The sequence below is a fragment of the Euleptes europaea genome, chromosome 19 (assembly GCF_029931775.1).
Source record: "Euleptes europaea isolate rEulEur1 chromosome 19, rEulEur1.hap1, whole genome shotgun sequence".
NCBI lineage: Eukaryota > Metazoa > Chordata > Lepidosauria > Squamata > Sphaerodactylidae > Euleptes > Euleptes europaea.
The window spans coordinates 21,879,203-21,898,217 of NC_079330.1; the positions used below are offsets into that span (position 1 = coordinate 21,879,203).

A 19,015-nucleotide genomic window follows, 5' to 3' on the forward strand; every position below is an offset into this window, starting at 1 on the left:
CCACTGCGGAGGATGGACTCTATGACATTATACCCACCCATTATAGTCCCTTCTCTCCCCGAACCCCTCCCTCCTCAGGCTCCACCCCCAAAATCTCCAGGTATTTCTCAACCTGGAGCTGGTAACCCTACATTATGCCCTGCTGAGGTCTCTCCCCATCCCAAATCTTGCCCTCCCTAAGCTCCACCCCCAAACCGCCAGGAATTTCCCTACCTGGAGTTGGCACCCCTAGTTAAGAGTGTGTGGTAAGTGGCCAGTCCCCCCCGCCCCTGCACCCCAGGCCCTGCTGTTCCCGCTACTGGTCAGTGGAGTAATGTAGTAAAGTTTCTGATAAACCCTAGAGTATCACCCTGGTGCGGGTTCACTCTACAAGTCATGGATCCCCAGGCTTCTCCATGCAACAGAGGAGAGCTGAGGCAGTGGTGGTGGCCATGTGGGGTGGAAAGCCTCCACTGGGGAATGGCAGCATGGTGTAGTGGTTAAGAGCAGTGGTTTGGGGCCATGGATTCTGATCTGGAGAACCGAGTTTGATTCCCCACTCTTCCACAGGAGTGGCGGAGGCTAATCTGGTGAACTGGATTTGTTTCCCTGCTCCTCCACATGAAGCCAGCTGGGTGACCTTGGGCTAGTCGCACTCTCTCAGCCCCACCTACCTCACAGGGAGTCTGTTGTAGGGAAAGGAAGGTGACCGTAATCCGGTTTGATTCTTCCTTAAGTGATATAGAAAGTCGGCATATAAAAGCCAACTCTTCTTCTTCTGCAGTGGGGGTGGCAGCGCTGGGGAGATGCACCGAGTGGCTTGAATCCCCAGGAGGGACGAGGGAGAGGAAGGAAGACAGGCAGGGGGTGGTGGCAGCTGGTGGGGTGTTTGTCCGGACTCTTCTCTGCTTTGGCTGTAAAATGGTCATGGTTCAGATCAAATGAAAGAATCCCACTGTGGGGCTGGTGAGGGCTGGTGACGTACTTCAAAAAAATACACTACAGCCAATCACAAAGCAGCATTTTCAGGCTCAGAAGCTCCACATTTTCGCTGGGGATGCATAATTGATCACAAGGTGCTCCTGGAATTTCTTCGGGGCGAAAAGCCCCCAAGCATAGAGTTTTGAGAATTTGGATGAGAAAACCGTGCGTCTACAGAGCGGCGAACTTCCCATGCATAAAAGGCCTTAAATATTTTTCCGCCCTTGCAGGCAGCTAAGAGTTTTATGGAATATAAAAACTGGAAAGATTTTACGCAGGTACCTGTAACAAGATCCAGCCCATTCGAAGAGCAAGATTACTGCTTTCCAGCCCAGTTCAAACTGTGACAGGAGACAATGAACTCCCAAGCGGGAGGGAGTCTATTATTCCGGTTCACCCTAGCTAACCTGCAGAGGGCAGATAGTGCCTCATTGTTTAGGCAATAAAGTGTACCAGAAGGCAGTTCCCCCAAAGAGCGCTAATGGATGGGAACGTCTCTTTGGGCCTTGCAAACGTATATTTTATTCTTCACGGTGAGCAGCGAAGATTTACAGCTGATAGATTTTCCCCTCCTCGATCTCCGCCTCCTTCTGTAGTACATGCTGCTCTGCCCTCACATTAATGTGGGTTTTTACCTCTGGTTATCCCTGTCACAAGATTGTCCTGCAGCTGGGCGAGGATTGCTGTCATAGACTTGGCCAAACTTCCGCATGGGTGGTTCTAATATATGGTTTTGGATCTGGTACCGTTTATCCCAAATATTACATCCTGGTCTGAGCCCGACCTCAAAATTGTTAATGCAAAAAGAAAGAGGGAGAGAGAATGCGTTATACTTCAGATGGACAGTGAACGTTGTTCTGATTCTTGGTTTTGCCACTGGGCTACCTCTTTTCTCCCGCCTTTGTTTCCTTTGTTGTTAATTTTTTTGGGGAAAAGAATGAATTGTGAATAGATGGATGCCCTTGAAATCAGAGAGAGATTTTCAGCGTGTTCTGATTTATCTTTCCAACTCTGATTTTCAGTATGCCTGTTTATTTCGGACAGTGGCTTAAAATGTGTCAGTGTTATAGGTCTTTTATGCATGGGGACTTTGATTTACTTTCTCCGCTGGTCTGCCTAGTTTTTTGTTGGGGTTATGCACGAGTTTTCCGTCCCTTAGAAATTACCTCGCGCCCAGCCCGCACAATGTCCAGGTATTCCTGATCCTGTTGTAACGCGATTCTGCGGTCTCCCCTGAGATCAGCCTGGGTCAAATCGTCCCCATTTCCATGTGTAAGCCAAGGCATGGGAGAGGGGAGCTGGGGTGTGTGATGTTTTTCTCATAGTAAGCACCACAGCCAATTACAAAGCAGCGTTTTCAAGGGGTGGGAGCTCAGACACTTCGGGATTTCTGCTGGTGTTTCTGCAGTACTCCGGAAACCCCAGGACTTTCTCCAGGGCAAACAACAGCATGCATAGCATTTTTAGGATTCGGAACAGAAAAGTGTGGATCAAGAAAGCCTTGAACCCCAGGTAAAACTCCCATACATAAACAACCATAGAGAGAACAAACATCTTCCTATTCCTGGGATGTCAGTGAGTTTTTACGCCCCCTTTGGAACTGGGTGGCCATGAGTCCCTCCATTCTTATACTGAGTCAGACCTTTGGCCTATCAAGGTCAGCACTGTCTACTCTGACTGGCAGCAGCTCTCCAGGGTCTCAGGCAGAGGTCTTTCACATCACCTACTTGCCTAGTCCCTTTAACTGGAGATGCTGGGGATTGAACCTGGGATCTTCTGCATACCAAGCAGATGCTCTACCACTGAGCCACAGCCCCTCCATGACAAGGAGGAGCAGGAAATACAAGGAACTTCCTGCTCTGCAGTATTGTCCCATTCAAACTGGCTGGCTGTTTCTGGTGCTTCTGTGCCTTCTGTTCCTTTTTCCTTATTTCACATTCTGAACTCTGCCACAAGGTCTGCAATAGATTGAGTTCTGATATGTCTGTCTCATGCGCACACAACTCATTTTTAGCACCCCAGTTCTTTTACCAAGAATTGCTAGCCAATTCCTTCCCCACCAATTACACATGTATGAAGGCTTAAGTCTGCCTTTTTGTATGCTTTAACCGTTTTCTCTGCAATTGCCTGCAATTCTAAAACAAAAAAATAATAATATCCTTGCAGCTTTTAGAGATATACTAGAAAAGCACCTTTGTCCTAAAATAGGTTAAAAGTATACCATGGTAGCTTAAGAGTGTAAAACAGTAGGCTGTTACAGTGTGTTAGTGGTCATGCGCACACAATTGCGTGCATAGGTGCTAGAGACTAGATGAGTCTACTTCCCACTCATATTGAGGTTCAAGTGATTTTGGAGTGGGCGTGAATCTCTGAAGAATGACAGGGATATCAGGTTGCTAGCCGCAGCTCCAACAGTAGCAGGAACATGGTGGGGTGTGGAGAATGACAAAACAGTGTTGCCCAACATTGTGGCATCACTTCTGTCTTGGAACTCAGAAGCGACATTGCCACAATGTTCTAGGATTTTCCCCAGTCTCTATGGTTTTTACCATAGAGTGGGAACATTCCTAGAGCATCATGGCAAAATCAATTCTGGGTTCCTAGCTGGAAGTGGTGTTGCATGACGCCATTTCCCCCACACACACCACAACCGATCCATTGAGTGCTGACAGGGGTGTGGGGTGGAGGGGTTAGAATGATAGAATCATAGAGCTGGAAGGGACCACCATGGTCATCTAGTCCAACCCCCTGCACAATGCAGGGAATTCACAACATCCTCCCCCCCCACACACCCAGCGACCCCTACTCCATGCCCAGAAGATGGCCAAGATGCCCTCCCTCTCATCATCTGCTTAAGGTCATAGAATCAGCATTGCTGACAGATGGCCATCTAACCTCTTCTTAAAAACCTCCAGGGAAGGAGAGCTTACCACCTCCCAAGGAAGCCTGTTCCACTGAGGAACCACTTTAACTGTTGGAAAATGCTTCCTAATGTCTAGACGGAAACTCTTGTTTTAATAATGAAGCAGTTGTGGGCATATGGCAAACCTGGCATTAAAAACAGTTAAACTAGGCCTCTCAGGTCCTAGTCTGACACTCTAACCTCTTCATCGCCTTGGATCCTGGTGATATTCAAGTCCTCCCTTGCCTCAAAGTAAGAGCCATCTGTCACAGAGATAGGCCCATTGCTAATAGGCCATAGGAGATCTGCTTTTCCCTGTCTAAGGGCCAATTTAAACATTGTTGCTGGTGAGGCGGCAATACTATTCCAGGGAACTTCATACTTGCACCCTGGCTTGTTTAACCTGGGCTGCTACCCGCGGCGAAAGGCAGCGTAGCTTCCCCCCATGGATGTTTGAGGAAAGTCTGATATTTGTGGTGTTTTCCCACGGAGGCATCGCTTTTCTTGATATACCCGGATAGCCATGGCAACGGGGCAGCTCAGCTGCATTTCTGCTCCTCCTGACAGCTGGCATTCTTGGCATGGGCTTTTTCCCAGGCATAACAGGATTAAGAGCTGGATTCGGCAGCCGACGAGAAAGGCAGGGCTAACAGCAGCGCCACGTTCAGGCCGCCTCGCTCTCTCTTGGTTAGGGTGAAGTATTTCCAGGGCGTTGGACTAGATGGGCCACTGGCCTGATCCAGCAGGGCTCTTCTTCTTGGTGTTACCTTTTCTTGGTGGCAGATGCCCGAAGGCAGGATTTTGGCCCCGGGCTGCCAGTTACAACACAGATGCATGACAAGGTCAGTGGCGCTTTTAGTCCCCTTCCTGATGCTCATGCGGGCAGCGGTTGTCAGAGCGTGCGGCACCAACTGGAGCGTAGTCCCTTTTCGCTTTTCCTCTTCAGGCATGTGTGTGTAAAGTGCCGTCAAGTCGCTTCCAATTCAAGGCGACCCTATGAATGAAAGTCCTCCAAAATGTCCTATCTTTGACAGCCTTGCTCAGATCTTGCAAATTGAAGGATGTGGCTTCCTTTATTGAGTCAGTCCATCTCTTGTTGGGTCTTCCTCTTTTCCTGCTGCCCTCAACTTTTCCTAGCATGACTGTCTTTCCCAGTGGTCGTCTCATGACATGACCAAAATACGATAGCCTCAGTTTAGTCATTTAGTTTCTAGGGTCAGTTCAGGCTTGATTTGATCTATAACCCACTGATTTTTTTTTTTTTGGCAGTCCACGGAATCCGTAACACTTCTCCAACACCACATTTCAAAGGAATATTTTCTTCCTATCAGCTTTCTTCACTGTCTTCAGGCATAGCCGTTGGGATATTTTCAGAACGTAAAATGCGTTTGGGGTCTTCTCGGAGTGAGGAAGGGAAGCTGTCAGGCCCGTTTACGCTTCTTTACGGATCGGGAGAAAACGATAATGGCAGAACGTGAGCAACCCTGAGCAAAGTTCCTAAGGGGATGTACGAGTTTGGCTGCTTCTGCGAAATGTCAGTGCTCCTTCCCCCTGGTTGCCTCTGTGATTCTATGCAGTGGACATAGGGTTGCCAAGCTTCAGGTACTAGCTGGAGACCTCCTGCTATCACAACTGATCCCCAGCCGATAGAGATCAGTTCACCTATAGAAAAAGGTCGCTTTGGCAATTCGACCCTATGGCATCGATGTCCCTCCCCTCCCCAAACCCCACCCTCCTCAGGCCGCTCCCCAAAAATCTCCAGGTATTTCCCAACCCCGTGGCTCAGGGTGGTAAGCTGCAGTACTGCAGTCCAAGCTCTGCTCATGACCGGAGTTCGATTTCGACGGAAGTTGGTTTCACGTAGCCGGCTCAAGGTTGACTTCGCCTTCCATCCTTCCGAGTTTAGTGAAATGAGGGCCCAGCTTGCTGGGGGTAAAGGGAAGATGACTGGGGAAGGCACTGGCAAACCACCCCATAAACCAAGTCTGCCTAGTAAACGTAGGGATGTGATGTCACTCCATGGGTCAGGAATGACCCGGTGCTTGCACAGGGGACCTTTACCTTTATTTCCTAACCAGGAGCTAGCAACCCTGTGGACACCAAATCAGAGACCTTTGGTGTGGCCATCAAAAGCTAAACAGGGGCCCTCCGTGTTTGGAGGCAGTATACCTCGGATTACCAGGTTTGGAAGAGGAGGCAAAGATGGGACAGAGGATGTCCGTTGACTTCCAGAGGCCACCGTTTGGGACAAAATGATGGATGCTTAGCCTGATCCAGCGGGACAATTGTTACATTCTTGTGAGGAACAGACCCTCTGTGTTCAAAGTGACATATCTTTCGAGTACTAGTTGCTGGAGACGAGCCACAGGGGTGTAGGCTGTTGCATTTATGCTCTGCTTATGTGCTTTCTGAAACAGAGAGAGATGGGAACAAACAGTAACCTGGTCCTCTGGTCATTTAGGGTCAGAAAGGTGGGAACCTGCACTTTGAATTGTGGCTGGAAGTGAACCTGCAGTCAGGAATGCTCTTTTAGCAACATATGGGGGCAGGAGCTTCTGCTTCTTCTTCTTTAGGGAAAAAAGGGGCAAAAAAAGGGCAAAGCAAACCCACACTAGAGGGGGAAAGGGCAAACAAACCCACACTCAGTTCCCCACACCTTTTATTATGTGTGGGCTGGCGTGTTCCTGGTTTTTGAATGGGGAGTTCCTGGACTGTCTTGCAAAAAGATTAGTGCATGGGTTTCTTGATTCTCTGAATGTGCTATTGTAACAACCAGCATGGCTGAAATTAACTACTTTTGAGCATTCGTTGGTTCTTAGGGTCATTCCACACACAGTTCCTAGTCTACAAAGTCACAGTGTTGCTGGGATCTTTGAAACTGCTCAATGCCCGACATTCCCAAAATACGGATATGGTATTGTATGAAGGTTTGTGCCTTAGAAGCACACTGTTGATGAAACAGCTTTTACTGTAGGCTGATCTTGGGTATCTGCAGGACAAAAATCAGTTCTGTTTCCGAAGCGTCATCTGTTTTCATTATTACGTTTGCTTTTGGTTTCAACAAGAAATATTCTTTTTCTATCTCCTTCCTTCTCCAGACTCTTCTACTTAAACCTCTTTTGTTGCAAGATGTGTCTCACTTAGTTGATTGGAAAACTTCAATGTCAGTTTGTTATTTTCAGCTGTCTCCTACTTCCTCTGACTATTTTGAATGTTCTTACTGAACCACCAGGCAAAGAAATGAAATTTGTTCCTTTGTTATTTCCCTTCATTTTTTTGTGTTCTTGTTTATTCTGTTCATGTTTTTACTCATTTTAAATGAATGCACAATTATACCGCTGAAAGAGGCTCGAGAGTAATTGCACGTAGTATTTATCTGTAGGTATATACATATCCACATACCTCTATTTCTTTTGTCCCACTTCTATTTCGGATCAAACACACTTTGCAGAGTTTTGAAACGAAAGCTGGTTTTACTGGTACAAAAGTGGTATTGGATATGCACTACAAGCAGCTGTAATCTCCCTTTTCAGCTATCGAAAAGAAACTATGATTTGTCCCTCAGTCTGTATACAGATGACCCACCCATTTTATGCAGAACATTTCTTCAGGGTGCTCAGTTTGCCAATAACTCGAACAATACCTTAAATACATATAAGATCTTTGAAGGCCTTAATCTCGCATGACCCTTCCGTCTTTGATTTTACAGGCTCCCCGTTGCACAAACAGGGCTCCACCTCTACAGTTGCTGCTGAGAAGCCCCCAGGATCAAAGGTCGCCGAGGTGGGCGATGATTTCCTGGGAGACTTCGTGGTGGGTGAACGCGTCTGGGTGAACGGAGTGAAGCCAGGAGTGATCCAGTATCTGGGAGAGACCCAGTTTGCCCCTGGACAGTGGGCGGGGGTAGTTCTGGATGACCCGGTTGGGAAGAACGACGGCTCCGTGGGTGGCATGCGCTACTTCGAGTGCCAGCCGCTGCAGGGGATTTTCACGCGGCCTTCCAAGCTGACCCGTCAGCCCACGGCGGAGGGCTCGGGGAGCGACACCCACTCCGTGGAGTCCCTGACTGCTCAGAACTTGTCCCTCCATTCGGGGACATCCACGCCACCTCTCTCCACCCGTGTCATTCCGCTGCGGGAGAGCGTCCTCAACAGCACCATGAAGACGGGGAACGAATCCGGATCGAACCTGTCGGACAGCGGGTCGGTGAAGAAAGGGGATAAAGATTTCCGGCTTGGAGACCGTGTCCTTGTGAGTTCCTTAAAAAAAAAATTTGTTCCACTAGCCATTCTTATTTTTTTTTTTAAATAAAACAATGTAAGAGGAAGCTAGAAAGTTATAGAATCATAGAGAGGGCTAAGAGCAACTACCCTATGAGTAGCAGTTGAAACGCTTAGGGCTGTTTAGCTTGGAAGGAAGGTAATTAAGGGGAGACCTGATAGAGGTCTATAAAATTATGCATGGTATGGAGAGAGTGGACAGGGAGAAGCTGTTCTCCCTCTCTCATAATACCAGAACATCTGCTGAAGCTGGAGGGTGAAAGATTCAAAACAGATCAAAGTATTGCTTCACACAACGCATAGTTAAATTGTGGAACTCCCTGCCCCAGGATGTAGTGATAGCTGCCAACTTGGCTTTAAGAGGGGAGTGGACATGTTCATGGAGGAGAGGGCTATCCATGGCTACTAGTTAAAATGGATACTAGTCATGATGCACAACTATTCTCTCCAGAGGAGCATGCCTATTCTATTAGGTGCTGTGGAACACAGGCAGGATGGTGCTGCTGCTGCAGTCGCCTTGTTTGTGGGCTTCCTGGAGGCACCTGGTTGGCCACTGTGTGAACGGACTGCTGGACTTGATGGACCTTGGTCTGATCCAGCAGGGCCTTTCTTATGTTCTTATCCAATCCCATAAAGCCCTGTCCTTTGCAATCTGCTGCAGACGGAACCAAAACCCACCATCAAACAGCCAAGCTCTATAGCAGTTTGCTGAGCCATGGCATGAAGTCACCTCCAACTCCCGTGTCAGAGGAATGGCTGTGTTTATTCCCTCGGCAGGGCGCAGAGAACAATTGCTGGCACAGCAGCTCCGCCAGACACGTACTAAACAGCCAGGCGGGGGAAAAAATGGCTCCCAGATCAGTCAGGCAGCTAAACCTATGCAGAGACCACATCTTTACATCTCATTTATGCCTTTTTGGATCATAGGGTTGCCCACCTCCAGGTAATAGCTGGAGATCTTCTGCTATTACAACTGATCGCCAGCCGAAAGAGATCAGTTCACCTGGAGAAAATGGTCGCTTTGGTTATGGTCCAATAGGGTTGCCAGCTCTGGGTTGGGAAATACCTGGAAATGTTTGGAGCGGAGCCTGAGGAGGGCGGGGTTTGGGGAGGGGAGGGATTTCAATTCCATAGAGTCCAATTGCCAAAGCAGCCATTTTTCTCCAGGGAAACTGATCTTTATCGGCTGGAGATCAGTTGAAATAGCGGGAGATCTCCAACTAGGACCTAGAGGTTGGCAACCCTATAGACTTAAGGGATGATGGATCTTCATTCTGTTTGTATCTGATGAAGTGAACTTTGACTCAAGAAGCCTATGCCCTGGAAATTTTTGTTGGTCTTTAAAACACTTCTGGAGTTCAGTTTTGTTCTACTACCAGTGTGTGTGTTAAGTGCTGTCAAGTCGCTTCCGACTCATGGTGACCCTATGAATCAGTGTCCTCCAAAATGTCCTGTCTTTTACAGCCTTGCTCAGATCTTGCAAATTGAGGGCTGTGGCTTCCTTTATTGAGTCAATCCATCTCTTGTTGGGTCTTCCTCTTTTCCTGCTGCCCTCAACTTTTCCTACCATGATGGTCTTTTCCAGTGACTCTTGTCTTCTCATAATGTGACCAAAATATGATAGCCTCAGTTTAGTCATTTTAGCTTCTAGGGTCAGATCAGGCTTGATTTGATCTATAACCCACTGATTTGTTTTTTTGGGGGGCAGTCCACGGAATCCGTAACATTCTCTTCCAACACCACATTTCAAAGGAGGCTACTTTCTTCCTGTCGGCTTTCTTCATTGTCCAGCTTTCACACCCATACATACCAATAGTAATAGGGAATACGATGGCATGAATTAACCTAATCTTGGTGGCCAGTGACACATCCTTACACTTCAGAATCTTTTCTAGCTCCTTCATGGCTGCCCTTCCCAGTCTCAATCTCCTTCTGATTTCTTGGCTGCCAGAGACTACCTGCCTGAAACTACCCTGAAGACCTTTTTCAGTACCAAGTTCCACCTTCTGAGGGGCTCTGGCTCACTGGCTTCTTCAGGGAACAAAATTCCAGGATTCAATCCCTAGAATTGCTCATAAAAAGACCTCCGCGGTTATTTTTGTCGGAGAGGAAGTGTTTATCCAGGTGTTGGAGAGGATTGCACGCAGGTGGGCTGTGGCCTGGAGCTCTGGGTGCTTCAGCCTGGGGTGGTTGGAGGCAGGCGCAAAGTGTAGTCGTGGGAGGAGATGCCAGGGGGATTGAACTTGAGACCTTCTGTGTGTACGGCAGATGCTGTACCGTGGTCCCACCAAGTTAGCGACTAGGAATGTTAAAACCCCGTTTTGCAAGGAGAGGCTCGCAGGAGCGCTCCTGAGACTCAGATTGCAGGGACAAATCCTCCCCCCCTCCCTTTCTTCTCAGTGACTTTTATCTGCATCTGTGGCTGCATTCATTTTGGATAGATGGAGCCCTTTTCCATCAAGGAAATAAGATAATTGCTTTTTGGCTCCCTTTCAAGCTCAGGGTTGGCGGCTGTTCTTGCAGCTTGTGTGAAGGGCTTTACTGTCATCCGTTCTGGTGTCATATTTTATGTGTTGCTTTTAAAGCAGTCCGAATTGGCCAGGACAGATGTTTCCCACCTGGTGTGTAAAGACAGGGGCAGTTTTCTCTAGTGAGGAGTTTGCACAGACAACTGGCTGTCTCCATAGCTGTGTTTTGGGCTGCACTGAGCATTTATAGGCAAAAAAAAAAAAACTTCAAAAAGAGGACTTGGAAAGAGAATCTGAAATGTTCCCACTTGCCTCTTCCAATGCTTACCCATTTTGTGTCTCTGTTTACCGCCAGCGTGGTGTAGTGGTTAAGAGCAGTGGTTTGGAGTGGTGGACTCTGATCTGGAGGACCGGGTTTGATTCCCCACTCCTCCACATGAGCGGTGGAGGCTAATCTGGTGAACTGGATTGGTTTCCCTGCTCCTACACACGAAGCTAGTTGGGTGACCTTGGGCTAGTCATGCTTTCTCAGCCTCACCTACCTTACAGGGTGTCTGTTGTGGGGAGGAGAAGGGAAGGTGATTATAAGCTGGTTTGATTTTCCCTTAAGTGGCAGAGAAAGTCAGCATATAAACACAAACTCTTCTTCTTCTTCTTTTGGTGGCTGCTTTTGTGATGTTTATTACCGCAGTTTGGGGCAGTTTGCTTTACGGTAGCTTCATAGCAGTTTGCGCCGCTGTGATCCAGCAGAGGTGGACTGCTTTCAGATGCAGATAGTTATTTTAAAAGCATCAGAAGGAGATCGGAATGAACAGTGCCCCCCAAACAAACCAGAAACATGTCTTTTCATATGCAACTTACAGATATGTGCTCCTCCCCCAAATAAATGGCTTGGCATAGAAGTGTCAGTCCATGTTCTTCTTGAAGAAGGTATCTGAAGAAGTGAGCTGTGGCTCACGAACACTCATACCCTGCCAGAAATAGCGGGTTAGTCTTTAAGGTGCTACTGGATTCTTGCTCTTTTTTCTACTGCTATTGACAGACTAACACGGCTACCCATTGTGATCTATCTCCATGTTCTTCTTGCTACACTATTTTTGGAATCACTGTTTAAAAATCTTGCCTCTCTCTCTGGGAATCAGACGCACACAGAAACAGCTTAGCTCTCCCCCATGTACAGCTTTTTGGAACTGTAAACTCTGACCCAAGCCCTGATTGTGACTCTTCTGGTAAAACGGTCATTTGCCGGGAAAAGAGGGAACCCTTCACTTCAGTTACACGCTTGGTGACCTTAGAATGGGGCATTAGGGGCATAATTATAGCGAATCCCAAAACCTCTGTCTGTGAGAGGTTGGAAAGTATTGCGTGGCAGCCGGGCCAGTCTCCCTGTGCAGAGATGACTCCTGAGAAGAGCTAAGGAGGCAGGAGGATCAAGCCCCTCACACAAGCGTCCTTTTCAGCCATTACAACCGCATCTCCCAGAAACCTCTCAGCCACACATAGATCCCCTCGATATTGCGCCAGCACCATGTTGTCTGAACATAGGATAGGTGTAAGGTCCAGTTTCTGTCTAGTGCAGGAGGGGGCTGGGCGGGGGGCTGTGTGCTTCTGCTTGGCAGGGACACTTCAGATTGTCTCCTGCAAAGCGCGGCTGCCAGTCGACGTGGGAATTCGTTCTGGGGTTGAGCCTGGTTCCAATTAGCCCTGCCTGTGTGCAAACATGCCTTCTTCATTTAGTGTTCTGCTTGCGTTACTTTTCCATCGGCACCCGGACCTCAGCGGTCTGCGGCGGAGGGGAAAGCGTGGGCGGTCTCGGAGCCATGACAACCCCATAATTACGAGACGTAGTTAATTCTAGGTTTTCTCCCTCCGAATCCCAGTGGGATTATTTTCACCATGCCATTCTTCGAAGACCGTCTTGGCTCAGCTGTGTTGGAGGGTCTTGTGATAACCAAGCTCGGCTTTAATGATTAGGAAGAAAGTGAACCAGAAAGAGGGGCAGTGAAGGGATTACTTGAGGGATGCCACTAAATTCCACTAATGAGCATACCTGTCAGATAGTGGTGGTGGGGAATGGTAATTCAGAGAAGCCCTAAGAGATTGCAAGTGATTGCAGAAGGGAATAGTGTTCTGCCACTTTGTGCTACTCTAGCCGTACAAAATTCCAGGTGGGGTCCATTTCCTTGGAAGGAGAGAGTACTTGAAGGTTGTTTATGCATGGGAGTTTTACCCGAGGTTTGTTGCTCAATGGACCCACACTTTCTTGTTGTGAATCTATGTACCGGCAGTCTCCAAGCTCAAATCAGGAAGCATTTGAGTCCCCACCCCTTGAAACGCTGCTTTGTAATCGGCTATAGCGCTTACTGTTAGAGAAAAGTCGCCCCCCCCCATGGAAACCCAACTGCTGTGTTAAAAAGCATTTTATAAACAAATAAAAACATGGAGCTCTCTAAAAGGAACCCTGTTGGGAAGAAGAAAGCCAAGCCTCGTTTTTTAAAATCCTTTCTTCTGCTCAGAAAGAACTCCGAGGAAGCAGGAAGCATTTGAATCCCCGCCCCTTGTAATTGGCTGAAGTGCTTTCTGTGAGAGAAACGTCACTCCCCCAAGCTTCCGTGTCCTGCGCTTTGCCTTATGCACAGTGATTTCACCTGGGCTGATCTCAGGAGAGATTGAAGAATCAGGTTAATAGAGGAATGGGAAGTCCCGGGATTTTGCAAGGGCTGGCCACGAGGTCATCTCTAATAGATGGAAACTCATGCATAACTCCAAGGAACAACCAAGACAGACCGGGAGTGAACGTGAGTGAAAGTACCCATGCATAAACGACCGAGTTTAACTGTGTGAGCTGTTTGTTTGAGATGTGGCCATGGTTCACTGGTAAAGCATCTGCTTTGCGTGCAGAAGGTCCCAGGTTCAGTTCCCACCTGGCATCTTCAGTTAAAAGGAGCAGGTGGTGGGAGACATGAAAGATTTCTTCCCGTAACCATGAAGAGCTGCTGCCAGTCAGAGTAGGCAATACTGGTCTTGATAGGCCAAAGGTCTGACTCAGTTCAAGGCAGCTTCATGTGTCCATGTTTTACAAACGATGAAGCTGTGCAGGTGGGCACCCAGACAGGCCATGCTAGTCTAAATAATATCTGTCTCCCAAAAGCAAATGGCATGCACGGAGCGGCTCCCACTTCCAAAGGCTTTCCACCACCTAGCTTCAAATCTCAGACTTCTTTGCTGACTGCGTGTGTGTGCTGTCAAGTCACTTCCGACTCATGGCAACCCTATGAATCAATGTCCTCCAAAACGTCCTATCTTTAACAGCCTTGCTCAGGTCTTGCGAACTGAGGGCTGTGGCTTCCTTTATAGAGTCCATCCATCTCATGTTGGGTCTTCCTTTTTTCCTGCTGCCTTCAACTTTTCCTAGCATGTTCTACCACTGAGCCATGGCCCCAGGTAGTGATAGCCCCCAGCACAGGAGACTTTAAAACAGGGGGTGGGGAACGTCAGGCCCTGGGGCCATTTAAGGCCCGCAAAATCATTTGGTCCGGCCCTTCATGGGTCCTGGCAGATCTCTAGCTCAGAAGGATCTAAGACTAGCAATCCCCCCCTCCTGAGGACAGGAATACCCTCTATTCAAGGCGGATGTGAGTTTGTTTTGCCGAGAAAAGGAACCTTTTTTCCCCCTTGCAGAAGAGTCGTTAGCTATGGAGCTGCTAGGACCGCCCAAGAAACTGTAGTAACCTTTCCCACCTGGGCGCTTGAGAAACGTATTCCCTCTGTACTACAAGAGGGCTGGGGGCGGAAGTTGTGACAATGGAGGGGTTAAAGGGGGCAGGGCCAGAGTGCGCGGTGCGGGGGGAGTTCTTACCCAGTGTGTCCTCATTTCATCCCTGCAGGCGGAGGTAGCAGGAGCTGGCTGTAGAATCCGGCCCCGACCATGCAGAGCAGGAGCAACATTCCCCACCCCTATTCTAAATAAAAAGTTGATAGCCAAACTGTTTTCTTTGTGCCTTCCCACAAGCAAATGGATTGTAGCCTCTGGCCAAGCATCAGCAATCACTGTACAAAATCCATAAGAAACATCTAGCTATCTGTTGGCCATTGAGGAAGAGTCTTTATCTACCGAACAAAAGGCTAGAGAAAAGGTCAACTGCTTACTCAATAGCCATAACAACATTATTCCTGTCCACTTGGGATGCGTCCTTTCTATGGCTGTCAGCAAATACTTAGTATTCAGCGTGTCTATTCCACCGGTGGAGCAATCAGAACTGTCAGCAACCTTTTTTTATTATTAAGAGCACATTTATTTGAGCAGCATTAGCAGATTATCTGGGCTGAATAGACCGGCTTGCCAATCAGATTGAATTTTTTCCACCCCTGAGCTGGCCGCCACATGTGAATTCCGTCGGTGCTGGAAAGGCTGCAGTAGGGGACTTCTTGCCAAGGTCATGCTATTAACATCAGAACTCCAATCCCTCATTATTGGCTTAAATCTATTTGCAAATCTTTTTTTGGAGCAAACAGGGAAGAAGGCGGGAGCGTCGGCCCCGACTTATAACACTGTTGGGGTCTCACTCCTGGTTCAAGCGGTTAAAACAATCATAAGCAAAGGAGGTTTGGCTGGGTTTTTTTCACGGGCTGCTCAACACGTTTTTGTGGTTGGTGTTCATGTGTGAATGACAGACGTGCCCTTTAAAATGGATTCATATCAGGTTTTTCGGTGTGACTGATCGCCACACAGGAAAGTGGGTTTACTCTCCCCCTGCGTTTCCCCGCGTTTTGCCCGCGTTTTCAGGGACCTGTTTTATCTCGAATTCGAAAATGCGGGGAAGCGCAGGGGGAGAGCGAGGCGACTTCTGACGGTTGGAAACGGCATGCATAATCAACACAAAGATGGAGGGATGACCGCGAGGGAAACAGCCATGCATAAAAGGCCAGTCAGTCAGAAGCCTTGCTGGGCAAAAGCCTTACCTGTCTCCACTCACTTCCTAAAAAACACTTGGCAGGTGCCAGAAAAGGTACCAGAGGGAGCTGTGGCATCCACTGGCACCATGTTTGGGGACCCCTGTTCCTAGGGTTGCCAACTGCCAGGGAATAGCGGAAGATCTCCTGCTAATTCAACTGATCTCCAGCCAATAGAGATCAGTTCACCTGGAGAAAATGGCCACTTCGGCCATTGAACTCCATGGCATTGAAGTCCCTCCCCTCCCAAACCCTGCCCTCCTCAGGCTCTGCCCCAAAAACCTCCCGCCAATAGCGAAGAGGGACCTGGCAACCCTACCTGTTCTAGAGTTTAAACCCTTCTCTCTTTCTTTCTCTCTTTCTCTGTCTCCCTACAATAATCAACAGGTTGGTGGAACAAAAACGGGTGTTGTGCGCTATGTGGGGGAGACGGATTTTGCCAAAGGAGAGTGGTGCGGAGTGGAACTGGATGAACCGCTGGGGAAGAATGACGGTGCCGTGGCCGGAACAAGGTACTGAATGGTAACAAGCACATGAAGCTGGCCTTATTCTGGGCCAGGCCATTGGGCAGTCAAGGTCAGTACTGTCTCCTCTGATTGGCAGCCGCTCCCTAAAGTCGCAGGCACATTATCTGCTACCTGATCCTTTTAACTGGAGATGCCAGGGATTGAACCTGGGACCTTCTGCATGCCAAGCATGTACTCTACCACCAAGCCATGGCCCCACCTCATGAACACGTGAAGCTGCCTTCTGTTGAATCAGATCCTTGGTCCACCAAAGCCAGTACTGTCTACTCAGACCGGCAGCGGCTCCCCAGGGTCTCAGGCAGGGGTCTTTCACATTACCTACTTGCCTAGTTCCTTTAACTGGAGATGCCAGGGATTGAACCTGGGACCTTCTGCATGCCAAGCAGATGCTTTATCGCTGAGCCATGGCCCCTCTTCTAAAAGGTTAAGAAAACATGAAGCTGCCTTATGCTGAATCAGGCCCTTGGTCCTTCAAAGTCAGTATTGTCTACTCAGACCGGCAGCAGCTCTCCAGGGTCTCAGGCAGAGGTCTTTCACATCACCTACTTGCCTGGTCCCTTTAACTGGAGATGCCGGGGATTGAACCTGGGACCTTCTGCATGCCAAGCAGATGCTCTACCACTGAGCCACGGCCCCTCACCTCGTCTTTCAGAGTACTTTCAAAGCAAGGGCAGTTTAGGAAGAAAAGGGGAGAAGGCAGAGGCTTATAAAATAACATGGGGCGGAGAATGTGGAGAGAGAGAAATGTTTTTCTCCCAAAGTGCTAGAAGTGTCACCGTCGCACCCCTTGCCGCCCCCAGTGATATCAAGCTGCCAGGGATGATCTTGGGCATGAGCCGGCTGGGGGATGGGTCAATTGCCATCCCCACATGGGCCCTTCAGGCTGACCTCTCTTGTGTGTGTGTGTAAAGTGCCTTCAAGTCGCAGCTGACTTATGGCGACCCCTTTTGGGGTTTTCATGGCAAGAGACCAACAGAGGTGGTTTGCCAGTGCCTTCCTCTGCACAGCTACCCTGGTATTCCTTGGTGGTCTCCCATCCAAATACTAACCAGGGCTGACCCTGCTTAGATTCCGAGATCTGATGAGATCAGGCTCACCTGGGCTATCCAGGTCAGGGCTGACTTCTCTTTGGGAAAGAGAATGGATCTTGGGTGCTCATGAAGTTCTTAACTGCTTTTTGGTCTATTCCAGAAAGCTTACAGAGGTGAATAACTGAGTTACGGGGTGGGCTGAGTGAGAAGATTTTGGACGTGCATTTGATGTGTTTTTGTTTTTTTGCTCGTAATCTCTGCAAAAAGAAGTCCTCCCCAGGGCAGCATAAGAACATGTTAGGTGCAGTTCTACTGTACCCCCTTTTTTTGGAGCAAGCCCCTATTCCAACTCCCAGTTCCAAAAATCCATTTAATATATAGTCCTCAAATAGAGGATGTATCAGATATTAAACTGATAAGAACAGATTGATTTTTATTTAGATAATGTTTCAAACATTACAAATGGTCAAGAAAATTGAGTCAATACAAACCAGTCCCGGAAAACGCAGGTGCACCCATTTTATACAACTGTAATAAGGAGCAAATACAACAGATGTTGTTTCCACATACACGGACTGTCCAGCGACTGAGAAATTTGTGCAAAGTCCATAGGGAGATAGTCCATGGTGGGGGAGCAGGGCAGAGATAGAATTGCCAGGCCCTTCTTTGCCACCAGTGGGAGGTTTTTGGGGCGGAGCCTGAGGAGGGTGGGGTTTGGGGAGGGGAGGGACTTCAATGCCATAGAGTCCAATTGCCAAAGCGGCTTTTTCTCCAGGGGAACTGATCTCTATTGGCTGGAGATCAGTTGTAATAGCAGGAGATCTCCAGCTGTTACCTGGAAGTTGGCAATCCTAGGCAGAGCCCTGGTCCCTGCATTGTGGTGGCCTGTGGGGCCTGGCCAGTCTTCCTCACTGCTCGCAGTCTTTGGGTGTGGGTCCTGGACGTCGCGGTTGTCTTCTCTGGGCACAGGGGGTCCTCCTCGGGTGGTCGCTCTCATCTCTCTGGGCTTGTCCGCTGCTGTGGCCACTCTTGATCTTAGCCAAAAGGTCCTTTTTAGTAGACTTCATTTTTCTTTTGCAAAAGGCAGTCACTGATTATCTCAAAAGTGTTCCCTTATGAGGGTATAAAGAGCCCCGTGGTGCAGAGTGGTAAGCTGCAGTACTGCAGTCCAAGTTCTGCCCCCGATTTGAGTTTGATCCCGACGGAAGTTGGTTTCAGGTAGCCGGGTCAAGGTTGACTCAGCCTTCCGTTCTTCCGAGGTCAGTAAAATGAGGACCCGGCTTGCTGGGGTCAAGGGAAGATGACTGGGGAAGGGACTGGCAAACCACCCCGTAAACAAAGTCTGCCTAGGAAACGTCGGGATGTGACATCACCCCATGGGTCAGGAATGACCCGGTGCTTGCACGGGGGACTTTTACCTTTACCTTTTTTTATGAGGGTATAAAGAGCTTGGGAAGAAGGTGATTTATCTGGAGGAAAATGAGTCTGTTGCCCTTGGCGGGGGCAGATTCAAAAGCCAAAGTGATGTGAAGGAGACACTTTCTAATCATGGGGCTGGGGGGGCTGGTTTCCCAAGGGAGAATGCCAGGGCTTGTGTTAGTAGAGTGGATGGATCACTGGTAACATTATATCCGCTAACTACTGGAAAAAGTCAAGGGGAGGTTTTTATAAACTTGCTGAGCACTTTCCCCAGTTGTGAGCAGCTGTTCCAAAATACCTCCTTGCATTTGCACAAACAGCTGGCAGCTGTCCCGGCTGTCTGCCGAAGGAAGGCCCAGCCAAGAAAGAGGGAAGGAACCCCATCCAGGCTTTCCCACCGGAGGAGAAAATGAATCATTTCGAAGCAGCTGTTCTGACCTGTCTTTGCCAGAGTTTAAAAACCGGTCTCAGACCA

The 19,015-nt window shown here is 48.6% G+C and overlaps 1 protein-coding gene and 1 pseudogene across 1 annotated transcript in view; one reads left to right on the forward strand and one right to left on the reverse strand.

Annotated features, from left to right (window-relative positions):
* The first annotated feature begins 5,326 nt into the window (after positions 1 to 5,326).
* CLIP2 (CAP-Gly domain containing linker protein 2) overlaps positions 5,327 to 19,015 on the forward strand; it is a 41,730-nt gene continuing 28,041 nt past the window's right edge. The window contains exons 1-3 of the mRNA XM_056864993.1: positions 5,327 to 5,336; positions 7,572 to 8,113; positions 15,951 to 16,075. Coding sequence (XP_056720971.1) covers positions 5,327 to 5,336; positions 7,572 to 8,113; positions 15,951 to 16,075 — 677 coding nt within the window. The remainder of the gene's footprint in view (positions 5,337 to 7,571; positions 8,114 to 15,950; positions 16,076 to 19,015) is intronic.
* LOC130491840 (U2 spliceosomal RNA) lies at positions 17,398 to 17,571 on the reverse strand (annotated as a pseudogene).